The sequence below is a fragment of the Apus apus genome, chromosome 7, assembly GCF_020740795.1.
Source record: "Apus apus isolate bApuApu2 chromosome 7, bApuApu2.pri.cur, whole genome shotgun sequence".
Taxonomy (NCBI): domain Eukaryota; kingdom Metazoa; phylum Chordata; class Aves; order Apodiformes; family Apodidae; genus Apus; species Apus apus.
In genome coordinates, this window is record NC_067288.1 from 24407610 (window position 1) to 24430766 (window position 23157).

Here is a 23157-nt window from a genome sequence, read left to right on the forward strand (position 1 = left end):
CTCCTACAGTTAGAGACAAAAAGTACACAGCTTTGTCACTGATCTAGCAGAGCACCTCAACAATGTGAAGTGTATGACCTTAGGTAAGTGAATAGTCTTCCTGAAGTCCTCAGGAGCTTCTTTCAAGGTACATACATTTTGCTGCATAGAGGCCCAGAGTAGAATGAAAACCTCTTATAGTCACATTAATGTAAAGTTAAACAACTGGAGAGAAATTACGTGTGGATAAAGATTAAAGTTTAGAGAGTTTCTCTCGTCCTTGTAGAACTCCTCCTTACATGCTACTCCACAACATTTAATCAAATCCTCTACTTAGTGAGGCATCTGTCACTCCCCTTTCAAGGCTATTCAGGCTAACATATCTTATTGCTGAGAATTTTTACTTCAGGTACTTACAGTAAGAAAGAAATCCAGCATGGGATTTCTGGGGTTGTCTCATTTAATTGGTTTGTTAATATATTATTTCAAAGTCACAGGCATCACTGAGGAATTCCTTAGTATCTCTGACACTAGTTAATTACCTTCATAAACCTCATCTGGAGGTACTGCAAGTTGTTATTTGTATTTTCCACTTAGATGAAGGACACAGCTGCTCTTTCATAGAGCATGGGGGAAAAGACAATCTCTCTCTTGATGTCAGTGAGAATTTGGCTATCCATCATAAGAGACTGCTGCGGATCCTGTAAAATAAATATGCAGTTTCACAAAGGCACACATTCTGGGCTTGCATCATGCTTCTGTTAGGGACAATGATTTGTTAGAATTGTTTTTCTCCTAAAGCTTCTCCTACCATTATAAATGTCTTGCCACTTTCCTCTCTTTCTCCATCTTTTGTTTTTCTAGTTTTCATCCCAGCTGCTGACAATTCTCCATTTCCTAGTGGAGAACAGCAAGATTCCTCACTCTTCTAATTTGTTCCAGCAGAAGAGATCAAAACCACAAACCCTGCTGAGACACTGTCTTCTGTCAGCTCGAGCTTATCTACTTATGACCACAGGATTTGAGAACTGACACTGACAATTGCAGAAGACCATCTCAGTTTATAATCTTAGCCAAGATACATGGCAGCTCTTCAGACTAATATCAGTGCTGTTTGGCTTATAATAAGGCTAGAATTTTCCTGTATTTTCTGAGGACCCAAGGAAAAAAGAACAATAGTACATTTAAAAGCTAGTACAGTCAAAAAGAAGCTGCAAGTGTCCTTACAGCATGCCTTGTAATGTATGGAACCAGAGAAGAGAGAACAGTTTCTAGCTGTTTCTCGTTTCTTCCTTCTAGTGAAGGAAGAAAGAGGATTTTTACATGCTATCAGGATTTTCCAGAAACAGCACATCACCCAAAAGCATTTTCCAAAATAAAATAAAATTACTTTCCCATTCTTGGAGTATTTGACTTTCATATCATAGAATGGTTTGGGTTAGAAGGGACCTTAAAGATCATCTAGTTCCCAACCCCCTGCATGGGCAGGGATAACTAAATCAAGTTGCTCCAAGTCCCATCCAACCTTGCCTTGATCACCTCCAGGGAGGCAGCTTTACCTACAATTCGATCTCTATCTGCCTTTAGATTGACCTAAACTAGCTGCTCTTCACATGGGTGCTGATCTCATCTGGGTAGGTGATATTTGGAATAGTTGACTTGGATTAGAAGCAAAAGGGATATACAGTTGATGACTATCTGTAGTTGCTGGCATAAGAGCAGAAGCCAATACCCAGCAAGCCACTTCAACTTGTGCTCAACTTGGACTTCAGTAAATTTCTCACATTTTCAAGATTAAGCAAGTACTTCACCAGATCAAGACCACAATATCCAATAATACAACGAAGCCATGGTAAGAAGCCTATCTTACAGTGAAGTATATCTAAAATAACTCCAATTAAATCCAAAGGTTTCTCCAGATTTACACTGACATGAAAACAAGTACTGACCTGTATTCACAAATGCCACAGCTACTATACTCAGTTCTTTACATTGCAAGTTCAATTTTTGTTTTCTCAAAAGAAATATCTATATAATTAATCTGCTCATGAGCTATATTTGCTCAGAAAAATCAACTAACATGGGATTCAGCAGAACTAAGAATTATGCAAAGACTATTTTAATCAGCTTAATACTTAAAATAAATTATTTTGGGTGTTCTTTTTTTAAAGAAGCACATCTACCAGAAATGCAATAAATTTATTTGTATACCAGCAAATTAATATTTTTTCTGCACAACTGATGGGCTGTGGACATTGGAAATGAAGTTACTTCACAAGGGAGAAAAAAGCTGCAGTATAATAAAAATGTAGTTTTAAATCAAACACACTAATTTATTTTGTGTGTATACATAAGAGAATTAAATGAGAGAAGGGAGGAAAAAGAGAAAAAAATGTTTAGACAAACCAGAGACACTGGATTCAGTACAAAAACAGGCCACAGCAACCCCTGTTGCTAGATGTAGTTTTACTGCAATTAGTGGAGCCACATCAATATACTTAGACTGAATATAATATTGCCTAAATATAGCCAAATTGTAAACAATATTACCTTAAATTGTGAAGCATATGTTGCTGCTGTCTTGGAATGTAGGAGGATGGGTTATGAGAAACTTTTGCTGTTGTATCAAGGTCTCACTGCCTCAGATAACCCTAAGAGCCATAAACTTTTGGAGGAACACATCTTTAATCAGCATCATAAATAATTGCCAACTACATTTTTGTCCTGGTTGCAAGAAAAGTTTAAAATAAACTAACTCCAATCCAGAAATTTTTATTTTTATTTTTTCCTGCAGTTCAGAGATATAGATGGGAAAATGGTCCTTACTGAGAAATTAATGGCAACCTCTTTATAAATTATTTTCCAGGTCATTTCACTGAGTATTTTGCAGGTATTCTATTTCAGTCTTTGACAAGGAATCCAAAACTTTGAACTGGATTACTTGGGAGAGAGTCATGGTCTTTGCTGTCCCTGGATAAAAAAAATAGCTATTTTTCTAACCTGCAATTCTTCCCTATACAGCAGCAAAGACTCCTTTCCTGCTCTCACCCTTTTTCTTTTCTATGCCATTTTGGCCTTATTACTTACTAGGATCAGAAGCAAAACATTCATATCCTCATAAATTAGAAATTGTTTAATAAGAATGAGCTTGAACAAATTTTTATTATAATGAAAGGATTAAGGTGCATGACAGCATTAATATTTAGGAAAAATTAAACAAAATGGCTTTTATCTGCTGCAAACTATGTTAAATATTTAATATGTCACATTATAGGGGCACCATTCAAAGGATATGACAACCTTTATGTTATGAACCTTCATTTCAGTGATTCAAACTTAGTTGAAAAAACTTCCAAAAGCTAAACCTTACATTATGTGCAGGTTTTCTTGGCAGTTAGAGCCGAGACAAGCTTCCAAACCTGTGCAGGTCTTCAGCACATACTTCTGCAGTGGGTCTGAAGAGGTTGTCTGTCTCTTCGGGGCTCTACTGACCCAGCACATGGTTTATTTAGAAGAGAGCACCGAGTTTTATTGTTCTGGAGCTTATGGGAAGCCTTTTTCTTTCTTTGTTTGGCATGTCTGGATATATTTTTTGCTTTAAAACACACCAAAAAACACATGCAAGTATTCTGAGGTGACAGAAGGGTGATTTTTTTTTTTAAGTATTCTACCAGCAGATAACATCTAAGTAAATATTGAGAGAGGCAAATTCTAGTTCTTAGATTAAAATATGTGAATATAAATATTTCCTTATAGCTAAAAAGGTGTGCTAAATCCTGCTAAGAACAATAATATGCTGCTGAAACAAAGCAAACCATTTGATGCACTCTGAAGATCTGCAAACTTTCAAGTATTCTCTAGGAGTTAAAAAAATAAGTCCCTGAAAAAAAATAAAAATCAAAATAAGTAAATACCCAAAGCCAGGCTGGACCTGCTTACAGCCAAGGCTATGTAATGGATGAAATTTTAAGGCAATAGTGTAACACTATAATGTAGTAAATGCAGTAGATTTTTTGCTCCAAAGCTGATCCTTACAATGACCTTAAAAAAAAATATATCCTTTCCCTTTATCTCTTCTCCTGTAAAATGTGATAAATACTATTTAAGCATTATATTTCTATCTTGGGATGGAACTCTGAGCAGAAGACAACAAAACACAATTATCACCTTGGTTGAGCAGGCTGTATTCCTGAAATTAGCCTTTTCACACTCCATGCCCCACAGAAACCCAACTAGAATTACCTCTTCAGAACCTGGGAAGGTCCAATTAGTTACTTGCCAAGCCCTCCTAACTCAGCTGGCTATTATTTTATCTACACAAGGCAAGTGTTTTCAGCTGTATACATGTTTGAGGCAGCTACTAGCTATTTGACAAGGGAGCATTTCCGGTGTTTCAGCCCTTCTGCACTATCCAGGTGTGGCACCATCATTTGAGGCAGCAGCCATTTTGTTCCTTCCTTTATTTCTTAAAGAAGTTTGTTGTGGGATGGTTTTGGTTTAACTGAATAAAAGTAGTTTCCTTCTTTGCAATTAAAAACTTCACAGTTAAGCTTGTGGAACCAAATACACAACTTCTAAATACCACTGAATTTTGATGTCTGTAATAGACTGTGCTTGTTTTCAAGGTACTGATTTCTGAAGTTCTTATCTCACATTCTAGGGAATTCAACATGAAAGAGGAGTGTATAAATTAAACAATGTCAAAGATGCAGCAGTTAATGGTTTTCACATTTTCTAACTCAGGCCTACGTAGCCACATCTAGATACACTGCAAAAAATGGATACATTTATATTCCATCATTTTCCAGTTTCATATATCGAAAACAATTTTATCATTTAAAACAACACAGCTATTTAATTCAAAACCAAGATGGGAGATATCCAGCCCAGCCTTGCAGAAAGTTAAAAAATGAGCGCTGCTCAGTAACTCTAATGGTTTTACCACTAGTACAGTAAAAATATGCTATATTTAAAAATACTTAAGTAATTTTTTAAAAACTTTTGAAGCTTGACTTTGATTACCATATTGTGTTACTAAGTGCCAGAGGGTCTGTGACTAAATTTTGAAGTGTTTATATGTTTTTTTCTTACACAAAACAAAAAAGCTTGGATACCAAGATAAGGGAGCACAGAACTGCATTTCAAGAGTAGAACTCAAAATATCAAATATCTGTACTTAAAGGTGAATCTTAAAAAAGATATTTCAATAAATAGTTTTTATTGAGGCACTTACTCAGTAACTTATCACATGCATGTGTCTCATGCTGTCAGGCAGAATGTATAAGTGATACTTTTAAATGTTGTCTGTGAATATACACACCACTTCTGCATCTGCTACAAAGTATCTCAGCTTCACTTACCAGAAGGCTTTCTAAACCTTAATCCACATTTTTGGTGGCTTCAAGAGAAACAGCTTTTATTAATTACATGTTAAATTAAAGCTATAAACAGCCTTTATTTATGTTAGCACAAGATTCTGTCAGTGGATATACATCTTTATTTCATTACACTGTACTTCCAAAGAACTAAAACCTTCCAAAGAAAACTCCAATAACAAGTTTGGTTTGAACCCAAGATTGTGTGCAAACTTCTGAAACAAAAATAAAATCCTTCAATTTCAGCTATAAATATTAAGGTAGTGAAATGCTAGGTTATGCTGACAACACATATTTGAAGGACAGAAGCTATACAGGTACGAAGTACCTCCATCAGGAAATGCAAACTAAAGAAAGGAAAAAACCCACATCAAAAGCCTGAGTCTTTTGAAACTCATTCATGCATCCTTCACTGCCATCTTCCTCCTTCCCACATGCACACACAGCTTTGAGTATCTTGATGGTTTGGTAGAAAGTGTATTTTTTTTACCTGCAGAATTTCAGGGGAAACCACACAGTGGCAGTACTGTGAATGTAAAAGCTAAGCTCTATTGTGCAGCAAGATAATCGTCTTTTAAGAGGCAAAATACAGTTTCCTGTGCTTGGTTATGGTGAAGTTGACTGTTACTTTATATTTTAGACATCATGCTTTCCATCACTCTAAGAGTGGAAGAAAAACATCCAGTCAACATGTAATTTATTTCCTTCTGTAATTCCAGTATCCAGAGGCCACAGATACAGAGTTAGTCACACATTTCAATCCAGGCTACTATTTTCTCTCCATTTTTATACTCTTTCATTTCCTCTATTCAGATATGTTTTTGAAGCCCAGCCTCTTAGTGTAAACTTGGAATTCTTTGCCAAAATAAAAGGAAAAGAAAACAAACTGAAAGAGCATCCCACACACAAACATATACACACACACACACACACCAGACATCTATGATTCATCTAGGTTACTAGTTTCTATACTTTCATAGAGCACAAATACAAGTTGTTGAGTGTTGGAAATGACAAATTCAGAATGCTCTACTCATTTTCACTATATTGTGGACTCTGGTTAAAGAATATAGCCACACAGACCACAGATGTTAACTTCTGACATACTGGTATCTCACATGAGGGAAGAGGATTAAAGGCCAGGATTGCATACAACTTAATGGTTTTAAAGCCTGTGTGTTTTTTTCAGACAGAATGTACCAGTTAACAAAACCACCTATGCTCAAGAAGTGTGACATAAAGCACGACAACAGGTTTTTTTTCTTTTTTACATATACAGAAAACTACATTTGTATCCATGATTCCCACCCAAATCAACTCCCCCTTCATTTCACCACATACACAAGCAGTATTTCCCCCTTTCTAAAATAGTATCCAACCTTTGCCTGCAGGGATTAACACCAAGTGAACCTGAATAGGTTTCCTTCCCTTCTTACCTTGACCTACTTTGCTTTTAGCTACAGAAGCTGCTCCTGAAGGTAAAGCTTTTCTGACTGACTGCACCTGCAGCCGCACTTTTCCCCTTGCTGAGTCATTCCTCAAGTTCACACAGCCCACGCCAGCCAAACACTTTCCAAGCAGGATTTGCACCACAATCTGTTTCACCAGCAACCCCCAGGATAGTGACAATCCCTCAGGAGAGCCGGGGAATTATGTTTAATAAAAAAACCTACACACAAACATACATATGCTGCATGACTTCCCCTCACTGACTGAATGACATTTAAAAGACAACCATAAGAGCATTAAACTATCCAGTAGAGTAGCAGATGGGGAAAAATTATTTTTCTTATCAAAGCTAAATTATCAAATCACTGTTGCTCTCAAACCTATGAGGCACTGGTGCTTTTTAACTACATTGAAAAAACATTAGAAGATTATTTTATGAAATATTCTAAATCATGGTAAATTATTTTAAACTTGCATATTCCTCAGTTTCTTGGTGACTCTACCCTTTTAAGATTAATGTCTTTATCTTGAGCTGCAATGTCCTTTCCTATAAATTTGCTGAAGCATACCACACATTTTCAGTAAACTGTTCTGTAAAATTCTTCAAAGAATGCAGTATTTTTTACAAAAGCATTCAAAACAGACTGAACAACAGTGAAGTCTTCAGAAAAAGCTAGCACAAACACTATTTTCTTCCTCAATCTTGACAGTAGTTCCTAATTTTTTCAAGTTGCTAATTTTGCCATTTGAAATAATTTCACTGCAAGTGCAGCTCCCTAACTGCAAGTACAGTTCTCTAATAAATTTAGAACTAACCTCTAATAAAAATCTAATTCTTGAGCTGCTGATAGGACACTTCCTTTTCACTGCTGTGCTTCCCGTGACACAATACCCGTGGCCACACTGCTTGTGGGCAGATGACACCAGAACAAAAACCCAAAACCCCCTTTACACACCTGCAGGCACCTCGGAAGGGACAGGGCATCCTTGCACATCCCCGATCCTCTTGTCACCAGCACCCGCCATTTTCTCTCCGAGCTTGGAAACACTGAGGAGGGGGGTCTGTGCAAAAGCACAGAACAGGAAAAAAAATGAAGAAATAAGGCAGCCAAACCACACGAGGCAGAGCCTGAGCAGCACAAGGGGTGGGAACAGGCAGCATTTGAGGGAACGTGGCCCCTGGAGTGGGAGGGGGGCAGGGGACAGCCCCACCACAGCCAGGCCTGCTCAGCCTAGGCCCACACGCTGCATCCTCCTTCACGCGAAGCAGTCCAGCTGAAATAAGTATTTTATGGCTCCTTAGTCATAAAATTTAATAATTGCCATGCACCCTCACTGTTAGAAGATAAAAGCAGATGAATGGCTCATAAGCTAGTACAGTGTGGGAGCTGGAAAAAACCCTTTCTCACCAGCCTGAACAGAGCTCATCTTCTGCATCAGAGCTCCCACCCATTGTGTGGGAGAGAAGCGGACACAGGGTCTTTATTTCAGCTGCCTGCACACCTGCAGCAAATGTAATGCCCCGAAGCTGGGTACATGCCCTTCAGCTGCACAGCACACCTGTGGCCCATCGGCATAACAAGTCTGTGGGCAAGTGCCAGACCTGGGGACTCCATTACAGGTTCTGGAGAGACTTTCCAGCCTGGCTGCCTCACCTCCCGAGATGCTGGGTGGATAAATACGAGCCCTGAATTCCACCAACAGATCTGCTCAGTAGCAAGGAGGACCTGCACAGAGAAACCCAAATGTCTGAGAGCAGTAATGATGGTGCTGTATGGCTCAAGTCTATACTCATGGTTCACAGTGTCCACAGAGATCATATTCCAGCCAAGAGCCAGCACCACACAGCTCCCTTGCCCAGCACAGCCCTTCCCCTCCCCAGCACCACTCTTATTTTCCAGAGGCAGGGAAGCTGGCAGCAAAGCTTTCCAGTGAGAGCCTGGAGCCTCACCTTTCCATCACCCAAGTGTCTGAGAGTCAGTTATCCTTGTGCTCCCGAGCAGTACTAAACAGAAAGATTTGAATTAGTATTTGCTGCCAAGAAATACTGGATACCTTCTAATCACACTAGGAGAGTTCTTGCTAGGTTTTCTATCTTAGAGATGCTTAATATTATGAAGCAGGAAGATGAAGTTTCACTTTCAAGCTAGAATTCAATAATCCTACTTGAAGCAGTTGATAAAAACAAACTTTATCCACTGCCTCAGAGCCTGAGATGTGGGAAAGATCTTATCTCTATTCTACTATAATTAAATGTTAATTTTCTCATCCTGGTGACATATCATACAGAAGTTAATTCATTACTTAACCCTAGTAATCACAGTAAAAAAAAAAAATCTGATTTTTATAATTTGGGTTTATATACAACTGTCAAATCCCATGGGACAAAGTTCAAGGTACAGCACCTATTATTTTAATGTTCCATTCCTGTATTATCACCTGCCATACCAATTTACTGCTTATTTACTCTACCATTCTCAATTCCCACAGTACAGCAAAATGTTTTGTCTTCTATGTTATGTTCTATTAAAAGAAAAATTGAACTTATTGCTTTGAATTTTACCATGGCACTTCAAATATAAGGCAGGTGCCTGATGGCCATCTCGCTTTTATGAGTTTACAACGAACAGTTCCCATTACCTTTTCCTCTGCAATAAATAGTTTCATCACAAAAAATGAATGAAAAAGTTGTTGTTAATGATTGAAACAAACATTTAAAAATATTAAGCTGGATATTTCAGCCCTAACTTAACTTAGAATTGTATTTCTAATATATTGGATCTCCTATGCTTTTATGTCATATGTAAATTTAAACTGTACTATGAATTTTTAAAAGCATATGTTGAAAGATCTTTAAAGTTGCAAAGCTAAGTGAAGGAAAGGCAAAATTTAACCTGACTGTGCTGTGTCCTGCTGCATTCTCAATTATATTACAGCACAGGTTATTACATCTTGCTAAACTCAACTTGTCTCGCACTCTTCAGACCATTAAAACATTCTTAAAGAGATGTTGCATTTTCTGATTACAGTTTTTGGGTCTTATTTGTGTAGTCTTGTGGTAACAGTCTGATTTTCAAGTACATTTCTTGGTGACACTCAGCTTTGCCTGTGTAGGGCTCTTACTACTAAGTACTTACAGCAGATAAATGCCATTCTTAACAGAGGTGATTTTCATTCTGCTTCGCTCCATTAGTTCAAAGTACAAAATTGCAATGAAAAGCTGCAATGTCCTCTTGGTAGTTTGACTCTGCTTTGAGTTCAGTGCTGCTCATATTTATCTAACTTACAGACTCATTCTGGGGGGAAAAGCCTCAATTTTATATACTTTTTTCTAAACCTGCCAAGATTAGGGACCCAGTTCTACGAACACTTTTCATGCAATTGGTTCCACCAAATGTCCATCACCTGAGGAAAGAGAATGACCTGTTTCTGGATGGGCTGTAATGCAGAGCTCTGGTCATATTTTGCAGCCATTAAACTCAATACCATGGACTGTAGAGGGAAAACCCTCCAATTCAGTTGTTTTAAACTGCCACAAAACCTCCCAACTGCAAATTTCATTGTGATTTGCTCTGGTCATGGGGTAACTATTTTCAGGCAACTGCACTTTTTTCAAAGATTTTTAATTTACCATCAGCACCTCAGTAATTAAGTATTTTAGATGCAAAAAAAGGACCCAGCAGGAACAGACCTATTTGTTTCCTATGTGCTCCAAACCTTTCATGAATAAAGTAGCTCCAAGGGTAACCTTTCATGAATACAACCTTAGGGATCACAGAGTGCCCTCAATCAATGCAGGGAACTCATGTTGACAGAGTATATGGGAAACAGATTGAGGTATTAAAGCACATAGCCTCGGGTGTTTTAGATGTAAATACTATAACCATCAAATATTTAGACTCTTATGCAAGCAGCATGTCATTTTTTTAAACAGTTACTGCTTGGAATAAATCTTTAAGGATGGAATTTTCAGACATGATCAGTACTGGCCTAACTTTGCTCTTACTGAAATCAATCATAAAATTTTCACGATTTTGGAAAAGGACTTTGTCTGTTTATAAGTTTCCACAGCACTAAGCACAATGAGTCTTGATCCTGGCTGGGGCCTTTTGACTCTGCTGTAATTTAAATAAATTGATTTATGGGAGATCAGGCAGATAAATGATGAGGAAACACACACATACATAAAAAATTGCTAGGGTTTTTAAATGATGGCTTAGCAGTCCTTTGGAGCCTCTTCATTATTTTCTCTTTGAATCCTAAAACTCATTTGCTCTTTTTTATATTAACTTAATTTCCTCGTTATTAATTTTTGCCAACATAATTCCATGCATCCTAAATTTCCAGGAAAGTATCCAGTCAATAAAATTTTTGCCACAAACTACTCCCACTTAGTTTGCACAATGAACACATTAGTTTTGGGATCTGAATAATACCTTGTGTCAGCAGAATATAACTTGTCCTCTATTTCCACAAAGGCTGTTGCTGATAAGAGCAATATGCAACCTACTTGATATTCCCAGGAATAATTATCTTTGCTAGTCTGGAAAAGGGGAAAGAGCATGCATTTTTTTATTTTATTTTTTTTTTAATGTGTTTGTAGAGTTGCTAGGTCTGTTTCTTTTCTTATTTCACAGGATTCCCACAAACATTAATTTACCTTTAATTTTACTTTAGAGGCAGTTACTTTACTTTCATATATATGTCAGCCTCAAAACTATCTAAAAACATCTTATATTCCTCCAAAGAGCAACAGCAACACCAAGACCAAAACTACTTCTGCTTATCACTCAATGTGAGATTTTAAAAGGTCAATACTGCAGTGTCTTTTCCTCTCTATCCTCATTCCCTCATCCCTGCCACTTATTCCCATCTCAGCCACTGCTCCTCCAGTTGGCCCATACAGCTGGATTTGGATCTATGTGATGAATCAAACCAAGACTAAATCCTCTTTTTCTTCCTTGAAGGTTTACTTTTAGCACGGGCCAGCTCCCAGCCTGGTGATCCTCTGCAGAGTTGTAGCAGCACAGGGGAGGGAGCAGCTCCAAGGAGCAGGGTCCAAACCTGGCAAAGACTGCATCAACACACATTTGTGCCATGGGAAGCATTTCTGAACCTCCAAAAGCATTCTGAGCAGATCCCTCAGGAAAGAAAGAACAAGCACACACTACATTATAAAACTGACAAAGGAACAAACTTCGGGCAAGGAAGGAATCACATCATGATAACAGTTTGTTCATCTTCATTACCTCAATTCAGGTGTTGTTATCACTAACTCTAGCCTGGCGTATATTTTATAGTAAGCAATTCTAGTCTTACAGATTAGCAAGCTATATATATATTTAGTGCTTTATTCTCAAACTGTTTCACCACAAATGACAGCTCATTTCACAAACAGCTTATCTTATGGCTAAAGATATATAAATACATACTAAAAATGCTGCTGAAAGTCTCTGAATGTATAATGCAGCCTGGTAGACATGGTAGTGATTGTAACACTGCATTGTAGACACAAATGTTAAAGAAACTTGGCAAGAATCAACACATTTTTGCTACTCAAAATTCAGATTTTCTCAGTCTTGTCCCCTTCTGATGAATGGAACATATGGGAGTATTGTTCATAAAACTTGCATTGCTTTTCTCAATGTCTACCAAAATCCCTCATCACGACAATATTTACCAAGATACATATAGATTCAAATTTGAATTAATTACTTAGATTTTTTTTTTCTGTACTCGCAGGTTTATTGGAAAAGCAAAAGGCTTCAGAAGCAATGTGTTGCAAGAATTTAACAGTAGATGTTATAGCAACAGAGGTAGTGGAGCACTTGGTGGGGAAGGCAGCTCTCCAGTTAAAAGCCATCAATGCTTGAGTGAGATAAAAGACAGGGAAGAAAGCAGCTGCTTCGCCAAGAAACAGTTTGAAATCTGACATTGTAAACAAAACACATGTAAACCCAGACATAAATCCTCTCTCACATGCTGAAGGCTCCATGATATTTTAGCTAGCATTATTACTTACAAACGAACAGTTCCTGAAATACAGCCTCACAACTGCAGAATAGCTTTTAACCTTGTGTTCATTCACTCAAAACCCATGTTATTTATTATCCTTTATCCCTTTAATTGTGGGGACTTCACCTACTGCCCTCTTCTCATTTGAAATGCAGAATAAAACACAATGGATGTCTGAAGACTTAACAGGTGTCAACCAGATATTTGCCAGCTACCACTACTATTCTACTGGGAGGAGCTGCTGTTCTATAAATACTAATTAGAGTTTTGCACATGATCTTGCTGAAATACCTAAGGTGATGAGTGGCCAGTTGTTACTTTTAAAAGATTAGCACAATTTGAAAAACTAATGTCCCCAATGAGGCAATGCTCACACTGAATAATCAAGAGTTATAGCTGTTCTCTGCCCAAAGGGAATATTTGCTCACTTCATCATTTGGAAAATCTGCTCCCTCTCGAACAACTCACTCATCTATTTCACTTTGAGAAAGTTGAAAAACTTCATGGAATCCATATAATTGTACAGTACACGTACTTAAATGGTCTTCCAATGCCATGCCCACATGGCAGGCTTTATGAATGCCTTCCAAGCACAGAGCTTTGAGTGTGGAATAGTGCCTAACAAACTGCAACAAAATCAGGTTGCTTAAATGAAGCAGCAAAGAAAAGTGTTACAATAGAAACTGCATCAGCATAGCAAAAGTTTGATTTCCTCAAATCCACCTCCCCTTAAATTCTTCACTTCCAAAAAATCAAATAAAAAAGACCCAGGCAAAACAGAATATATCTCTATTATTTTAATTGAGTTTTTATATGTGTATTAGTTATTATTAACCAAAAGAACACCAATTCTCTACCATCTTGGTGTAACACTTCTGAACGACCGGCTAATTTTAAGCAAAAATGTGTGGTGACCAGACTTGGGCCATTTCACGGGCTTGAAATAAAATCTTAAGTTAATCTTGCTTGATTTGCTGTGAAATGCAACTGATAAGCATGGTGTGACAAAATGCTGCATTTCTATGTTAGACCTGTGATTCAGTGCAGTGAAATTTGACTGATGCAACTGATACAGCTCCAGTCCATTTAGTATTAAGAACACAGAAAAAAAGTGGGTAGGAGGAACTCAGAACTTAACCTAGTTATTTTTTTTATTTTGCTCTATCCCTCTAGGAAAGAATATTTAGTATATCTGTTACTGTATATGGGGAAAATAGATATAATTTTCATCAGAATTTATTTTTCTGTGTTTTTTTCTTTCTTTCTTTTTTAAAAGTAATCTTTCTTTACCGTGAAATCTGTTTTTTCCTTATCCTTCAGCATACTGCTTCCTCTTTTTAAGTAGCTCATTACTGGAAATGTTTGGCCTTACTTCAAAAGAGAAGAATATGTCAACACCAGAACATCTGTGTCCACATAGAGTGCTTTGATGACAGTGATATACTCCATTTACATCAGTAACACTGAGCTGAACCTTGATGCTGACTGCATTTAAACATCTTACCCCACAGGGCAAGAGAATACAGGTCAAAAACATTGATCTGTGTTTGACACACTCTCTACTTCAAGAGCACTTGGCAGTGATTTGTTCCAGAGTCAAGAATCAAACTCACAAAATGTTGCAAAGCTCGGAGCCATGTTCTCAAAACCACATTCAAAACAAACATTAAAATTCACAGTCTCTGGAGGCCAATCTGCTTTTGATATGCAGGATTTTGTGAGCAATACAGTCAAACGTTATCCTGGAATACAGAGGGGACTTTCTCATCTAAACCTAGAGCGTAGCTGAGACTTGAATATCTGTTATTAAGAAAAGTAACGTACCTCTCAAATGCAAGACCAAAGATAAACACTGTATCACCCTAAAATTCAATCTTGATTGTATAAAGAAAAAGAGTGGAATAGCTGTGTGAGACAGCATTGCCTCTATCAGCATGGCCAGAGAAAGCTGGGTGCATTTCATTACGGATCACATGCCTCCCCAGGCAGGCACAATAATGATGAGTTCCTCAAACATTTAGTGCAGAAGAGTTCAGAAATGAATGACTGAGTGCTGCTGCAGAATACTTGCAGACCATGGCTTCTGGTAGTCTTCTTCCTTTTAACTTGATTTTAAAGCCTTTTGTGTTTCTTCAACTTTTTGTAATTAATGTATCATTTTCTAATTTAATTACATTACATCTACTGACCTGCTATGCTGGCTTAAATCTTAATATAATGTAGAGAGTTCCAGCAGTTTCCTTACACAGCTCTGAATCCTGAGCATCCCTGGGTAAACCCCAGCACCTTTGCAGCATTGAATGATTTGGTATTGCTTACTAGACTAATACACAAAAAGCATCAAAGAGAATCAAATTGATGCAGCTGGATGTTGCCCCGCTCATGCTCAAGGACCACAACTACCTGTGTGCTATATTAGCAGCTGCAAGTACTAGTAAATCCTGTTTCAGCAAACAGAGAAAGAGAAAATTTTGTTTACAGGTTTCACTAGAATGCCATGGAAACAGATACAGAGGTAAATGTAAAAGGCAAAATCCAAATGGAAGACAGCTCTAATATAAATCAACTATCCAAAAATAATGTATGTGTTTTTCCACTTGGAAAACATATGCATAACTCCTATTAACATCAAGACAGAAAATTATACTGAGTAGACCTCAGTATCACTAAGGTCCCTGATAAGCGTATGAATTAATGTGCACCTTCAAAATACAGTAAGATATTTTCATGCACAAACTATTAGAAAAAAATAAAAATATCTTAGTAGAAAAATGATCTTTTACAGAAAAGAATTACAGCTAGAATTTCTGAAACAGGATTAAAGTATGGTAGTAGCCATGTACAAGGAAGTTGCTCAGCACCTGCTGCCTACGCTGTGCCTGGCTCCAGGCAATGTTATTCATTCCTCACTTTCATGGGAGCAAAATATATCCCCTAAAAATATAAAACACAAAAATAAATAGATCTCTGGGGAAATGGAAGAGAAATCTGTTTTAAAAATAGTGAAGAAGCCTATATGTTCTAGAAGAGGCCTATTTTGCATTGTTTTGTAAGATTTACACTTTAATTTTAAACTCAAGTAAGGCGTAAAATGTGTATGAAAGCAAGATCTGATTTATAGATAAACTTAACACACAATATATTTATTGTAGCTGCAAATACCAGACCCCAGAGAGAAAATGAAAAGGTTTTGAAAGATGATTAAAGTGTGCTTGATAAATGTGGCCGTGAAAAGTCCCAAAAGATTTTTCTGAAGTCAAACAGTAAACACAATTAGCATGACTTTTGCTACCAAAACACTAATGGATCTTTTTAAAATTAATTTTCAATGTTATTACATGCTCCTATGAAGCCAGGATTAACTCAGCCACTATCTGTGCTCTGAGACAGCTCTTCTGTCCATAGCACCTTACCATCTAGATAGAAAAACATGTAGACATTCTGCTGGTCTGATGAAGAGGGAGCCATATCATAAAGATCTTATGCCCACCACAAGTTAATAGGTATGGTGAAAGTTTTGTGACAGCTGAAGTATTTTAGAAAGATATATTTATAAGGCTCAGATAATGTGCAGATTGATCAAATGTGTTATTAATTAACCAAGGAAAAGAAGCTTGCAAGAATACATTACTGTACACTTACGGCCTAACCTCATTATCAATATTCAAACAAGTCTTCTAGCTAAAGGCAAATCCTATCATTCTTGGGAGTCTTGCATGCATAAGAACTCATTAGATTTACATATTTACATATTATTATTCACAGTAGACATTTCATTACATTCACTTTGAGAAAATGCACCATCTATATGAGTACTCATGGGTTTCATATGTGCAGGCCTTTCTCTGCTGTATATATTGTTCAGTTTCTTGTGTCATAGATAAAAGAGGCCAGAGACTATTCATTCCCATCAGGTCAACTCACACGGCAAATCTCATTTTGTTCCACTAAAATCTGACCTCCCCAAAACAGGGAGAACAAATCAAAACCGCCCTTTGGAACCACACCAGGCCTGGTCCATCTCCTGTGTTGTTTGCAGGCTCTGTTTGGGAGACGGCTAGCTGAAACAGGCCAACACTGGGCCAGGGACTGTCCTAAGAGTTGGACAGTGAGGATGTCACTGAAAAATAACTGAGCCCAAGCCCTGAGTGATCAGCTTGCTCTAATGGACATCACTGCAGTCATGCTGCTTGAAACAAGGCACAACAGCACACCTTCACAGCAAGACTGGAAGGGGCCTTCTGAGTTAATAATGCCCATCTGCTCCAAAGAGAACATGTCTTCACACCACTGTTTTTGTATCAAATTGCTCTCCTACTCTTACAAAAGGTGCACCTGAGCCTCCAGTACAGGAAAATAACAAGTAAAACACTTATCTCGTTAAGAAAGTTCTTGAAGGGATAACTTACCATTTTGGTCTGCTTGTGGATTTCACCATTGGAGCCATCCCATCTCTATAGAGGCTTTTTGTTTTACTGAAGTTGACGACATTGAAAATCACCCTCTGGGGGGGAGAAAAATAAAAGTAAAAATAATAAATTAATTCAGATACAAATTATAAATAGTTTAGATGTGTATTACGTATAGTAGATACATAAAAATATACATAGGAAATATATGGAATAGATTAGTATCTTACAAATTATTGTTACTCTCCATACCTTTCATATCGGATACCCTGTCTGTTCCTAGTGGTTTCATACTCCATATTGTTTTACACTGCAGTGAGATACATGGAATGTATGTTTTTAATTTAGCAGGCTGATTTTTCAAAGGCTTTCCTTAGTCATACAAAGAAATAGGTTACTCAGATCCGAAAAAAGAAAAGCAAGTCCATTTTGCTGCCCTTAGTTGTAGAGAGGTTGGGGAAAAGCTGCAAGACAGGGTTAGCAGTTCTCATGAAAACCTTCCAACTTCCTGATTTCTTAAAGCTCCTTAGTTGCTCCTTTCTACCTCCTTAAGTTTCACACAGCAGCAGGAAAAAAAACCTAAAGATTTCTGATATTCTTTCGCAAAAGAAAGGAATATTTCTCTTCACTTTCCTTGGCAAAAGGAGGAATTTTCCTCTGCAAAAACTGTAGAGAATATCTCCATGGCAGAAACTGCACATATTCATCATTCATTTAAATGTGATAGAGAAGAAATTAGTCCAACTCTGACCTTAACTTATACTAATAACTTTGGGAAAACTGTAGTTGATATTTAACAGTTCAAAGGAAGAGCTGTTACTGGTAATGGAATGATACTGAAAGTAAATTCATGCTGGAAGTAGAAAAGAAGAAACAGAGACAAAACCTTCTTCCTTACCGTCTGCCTGCTGTAAGTAATTCAATGCAAAATTACTCTGTTTCTGCTAAAAACTTCTAGGTTGGATCTAGCTCATTTCATGTAGTACATTTATCTTTCAGATATTAAACCAGTATACCTGCTTTCTCATATTCTTTTCATACCCAACATTAATGTACACAGAAAACCCAAAATATAAAGACTAAATTACTTTTAGTATAATGTCCCAGGATATACAAATACATCCCATTTGTATCTCTCTCTTTAAATTTCTTTTCCCCAGGTACCAGTGAAACCAGATCACTAAGAATTCTATTTCCCTGAGATATTCACATTTTTCCTTTTTGAAACAAACTATTAACAATGTTTACACTCTTGAATAATGGTTCATGAGAAGTCTGAGAATTAAATGGTCACTGTTTGAAGCAACAGAATCAAGTAAGATTTCATATGTAAAATTTTACAAAAATCTGGTCCTTCCAGGCAGTCTGCTCAAACAGTGAATTAGAGCATTAAAGTGAAAGCAATCAGCAGTGGGACACTGACAAAAGGAGCCAGGCACATCTACTTATAAAAATGGGGTAGGTAGGAATCCAGGTAAACTATAGAGCCCTAATTAAGTGCCTCTTTACTCCATAAATATAAAGGTTTTTTTGAGGTGAGATAGTGCTGAAGATTTTGTAAATGGAAGCACAAGCTGCTACGTATGCAAACTCCAGAAGCTAGTCAAACAAATTCTAAGAATAACCTGTAGATTTTACTGGAAGAGACTCAAAAAGCTAGGAAGTTGAGAAAAGCACTTTCCTAAAGATGTTAATACAATTTTGTACCAGCGTTAATGAGCAAACTACATATCCTTGCACATGAGTTTTCATGTATTTTGCCTATTATAACATCTTGAGATTTTCTAGCGGCCATGAGATGAGTTTATTTTTAAAGCTCTTGATGAAGACACACACCTAATTTACAAAATGTGGCATTATAGTTTTAGGTATTTAGCATTTTGCTTCTTTGATCAAATATCCATTTTGGGATCTTCTTAGATTTACAATGTATGGCTCTGAGATAATTATATTTAGGTCTCTATATAAGTGCATATATTCCATGCCCTATGTGGAAGCATTTTCCTGTGTTAGAGTGTGGAGTTTTTCCTCTGTCACTTAACTCTGTTCACATTTCTGAAAACAAATTAAGTTGCAACAAATTGGTTTGTTAAACTTGATGTTTGCATGGAGTGAATGAAACAAACAAGATCTCCAAACCAATTCCCTTAAACTTTGGATGCAATCATGCCACTGTTGGAAAGAGAAAGTTGCTAATTTTGTTACATACTGACTCAGAGTGACAGCTGGTAGAGAATGTTCTTATTCCAATCAAGCTTATTTTGTATAATGAGCTGGGCAAATGTACACAACTGGGTAAAGCAACGTATATAAAAACAAAAATATGCAGCTCATTTAACAAAACACTGCAGATTATAACATTTCAACCACTGATGTTTGCTGCAAAGTGAGCAGTTAGCAATGCGTGCACTTCTCCCAGCATGGTGGAGAGTTAGATTGGCAGAACCAAAAATTTAACAGCACAGAACAGAACTTTATCAACACACACCACTGAAGTAATAAGGTACACAAACCAAAGCACTCAAGTAAGCAGCTGGACTCAGTCGAGTATTCCTGGTGATAGTTAAATCAGTCCGTGCAGCTCAGCCAGTGAAGTGTGCAAAAAAGTAATGACTACAGTAGACACACCTTACCTGGAAAAATGTGCAGCTTGCTCAGTAAGGAATGCAAACATCTTGGAACTGAATGCTATACCAAAAAGGCTGTGATAAGCAAGCAAATGTTACCTGAACAAATCTAAATTTTGTCTATACTGACATCCTTTAACATAAAGGTTACACCCTTTCAAGAGCATCAGGACTAGGTGCACACAATGCACACTGAAACACTTTTATAAGTGTTTTATAAGTAATAAGAAAATCATCACTTTTCTCTGTTTTTATTAATTATACAATTATATGTACATATATAATTATGTACATATAGGATTATATGTACATGTAGATAATTATATGTGCAGTGTGTGGAAATTAATGGGAAATAGAATTTAGAGACTCAAAAAAGAAAAATTAGTAATTTTATTTTATTTCAAAGGAGTGTCAAGTTAAGGAAAACAAACAAAACACCCACCATCAAACAAGATGTAATGTACTTACAAATTCCCTAGAAATTGCTCTGGTCTCCAGAGCATCACTCCAGAGAAAAATGGTTGAAATCTTTACAATAAAAATACTTGTATTCATTTTGGAGGGTATAAAAGAAGAAATATTCCAACTGATGCTGTACCCAAAACTATAATTGTGTGATTTCACTTCAGTTATGATACATTTTCAATCTACTGCATTAGTCTGACAAACTGATCTACAACTCCTGGGTAGGTGGAAGAGGAATGGTGCAGAAAAGCCTCTCAGGACAGCACCAAGTAAATCCCTGCTATGAGGGGGATGCACCAGGATGGATTCTGCCTTCACAGCATGAGGGAAGCCAGGTGCTGAAGCCTAAGGCTCTGGGCATGGACTGCCAGATCAGAGGCAGCTAGAGAACATGAGACAAGGCACGTATGCTTTGCCTAGTAAGAGAAGAAGGAAGATGTCCTTTTTTCCATAACATATGCAGTAAGTGTGAATTTGGAGGTATCTTGCTGCTAAAACTATTAAGACAGAAAAGTGAGGAAAGGCTTGGTCCTGCCTTTAGCCTCAACATTTACTCAGCACGTCTGCTTTTCCCAATTGTCTTTTGAAAGCATATTTCAGGAATTAAAAATATGATCTGATGTTAAAAATGCTGTGCATATTTTAACATGAAGAAGATAAAGATGAACCTGGAATAGAAGGGAAAAGATGACTGAAATGTGTCACACATTTTATCTTATTCCTAGAAGTCTTCAGTTTCCTGACTGGAACTGGAAGGAGCTGTGAACTTCTGGGGAGCAAGCACACACCAGGGTGGTTTTAGATTGGAGCTGAAAGCTTTGGGCATTGGATGGTCATATTGGACACAGTATCCTAACAGGGTGAGCACAGGGTGAACTGTGATCTCCTGAACATTTGTTGTTCACCCACATTCTGGCAGGTTTTCCATCTGAACCTTTCCATATAAACTGAAGCAGCTATCCAAAAGGAGAAGTCACACATTTGCCAAAGGTTAAGTGCCTTCCCCCAGGATAATCACACAGTAGGTCCTTCAAAAAGACTGCCAGGTTTATATGCATCGTTTTCCCTAGCCAACTTCCCAGGAATAGCTGAGCTGCTTTGGCTGGCACTAAAAGAGAAAAACCAAACAAACCAAAGAACACCACAAAATTCTGCCCAAGGCAGACAGCTGGCACAGAAAATTTTGTGTCAAATCATTACAAATATGAGAAGTTATAGCTAACCGAAAATAGGATTTGCAGTAGGAAGTGTCAGGCATTCTTAATATAGGTGTAAAATATACATATGAAATATTAACAATTGAATAATATATTTAATAGTAGAATAATGTCAGTTTGGTGGACAATGATGCATGCTACTTATGCGCTGCCAAAGTACCTGGGGATCTATTTTTTTTTTTAATCAGGCAAGAATAATTTTGTTATTTAACCAGTCAGATACTAAGAGACCTGGACACTAAGTAGTAATACTAAAACCTTTCATCTGAAATTAAGTCTCAGCTCTTATGCTTTGAATGAGCATTAGAAATCCAAAGGTCCTGGATACCATGGGGCTTTGCTTCACTTTCACTGCTTGATGTCTTGATTTCTTCTCCTGCTGTATCTTTAGATACGATGATGTTTTGTGGATTCCTGAAACCTCCAGCTGGGCTCTTGCCTTTGACAGGAATTTTGGTTACACCTTCATTACTTCCTTTTTTTTTTTTTTTTTTTAACCTTTCTTTTATTAATGCAAGTTTTCAACCCTCTAAAGCACAGATTGCCACAGTTTTGGGCCCAACACAACAAAGGAACAGCCCCATGGCTGCTCATTCAACTCCCCCCCCTCCACAAACACACACACACACTGGGATGAGGAAGACAAAGCTCCTGGGTCGAGACAAAGGACAAGGAGGGTTCTACACCAATTAAGGTCCTGGGCAAAACAGACTCAACTTGGGGAAAAAATAGTAATTTAATTTCACACTAATCAAATACACACAGGACACAGACAACACAAAGAGCAGTGCTTTCATATGTTACCCCACCCCTCCATTCTTCCTGGGCCCAAATTATTTTGTTCCTGGTTTCTCTCTCTCCTTCCCCCAGCGGCACAGGGGGACAGGTGATGGGGTTTAGAGTCAGTTCACAGGCTGGTGGATCTTGCTGCTCTTCCTGAGGAAGAAGGATTCCTTACAGTCCTCCCCTGCTTCCCAGCAGGGTCCCTCCAATGGGAAAGAGCCCTCCACAAATCTCTCCTTCATGAGTCCTTCCCACAAGGTCCAGAGCTGCTCCATGTGGTCTTCCCACAGAGTCACGGACTCCTTCAGGAACAAACTCCCCTGGCCCGGGGGCTTCCAAAGCTGAGCAATCAAGAGTCCACTGGCAGCAAATCCTCTGGCCGCAAATCCTCTGGCCACAAAATCCAAGTCCACTGGCCAAGTTCACCCCTCCTGGCGCCTTCAGGGAATGTTCCACCACATTCCTCCATGAGTGCAGGGGCACAGCTGCCATCGCGCCATGGGTTGCAAGGAAACTTCTGCTTGGGCACCTTCTTCCCCTTCTTCCTCACCAACCACCAGCACCACTCTTCTTCATCAGAACTCCTCTCCTCTTCCTGCACAGCTCTTCTCCCCCCAGGTTCCTCTCTGCTCAGGTGTTGTAGCTGTTCTTTCCTCTGTTAATCGCTGAGGTCCATCTATTGTCCCTCTAATGGATCCTTGGCTGGGTTTTGGAGCAGGGGGAACTTCTCAGCTTCTTACCGAAATCACTCCTGTGGCCCTTCCCTCACTAGCAAAAAACCCACCAAACCAAACCAGAACACAGATCTACTTGAGAAAAGCATTCCATTTAATAACAA

General features: G+C 37.9%; 1 protein-coding gene across 2 annotated transcripts in view; it reads right to left on the minus strand.

Annotated features, from left to right (window-relative positions):
- LOC127386921 (BEN domain-containing protein 5) overlaps nt 1–23157 on the minus strand; it is a 911971-nt gene that overhangs the window by 679946 nt on the left and 208868 nt on the right. For both annotated transcript variants that reach the window (XM_051624630.1, XM_051624629.1), the window contains exon 4: nt 17228–17322. In XM_051624630.1, the coding sequence (XP_051480590.1) occupies nt 17228–17322 (95 nt within the window). The remainder of the gene's footprint in view (nt 1–17227; nt 17323–23157) is intronic.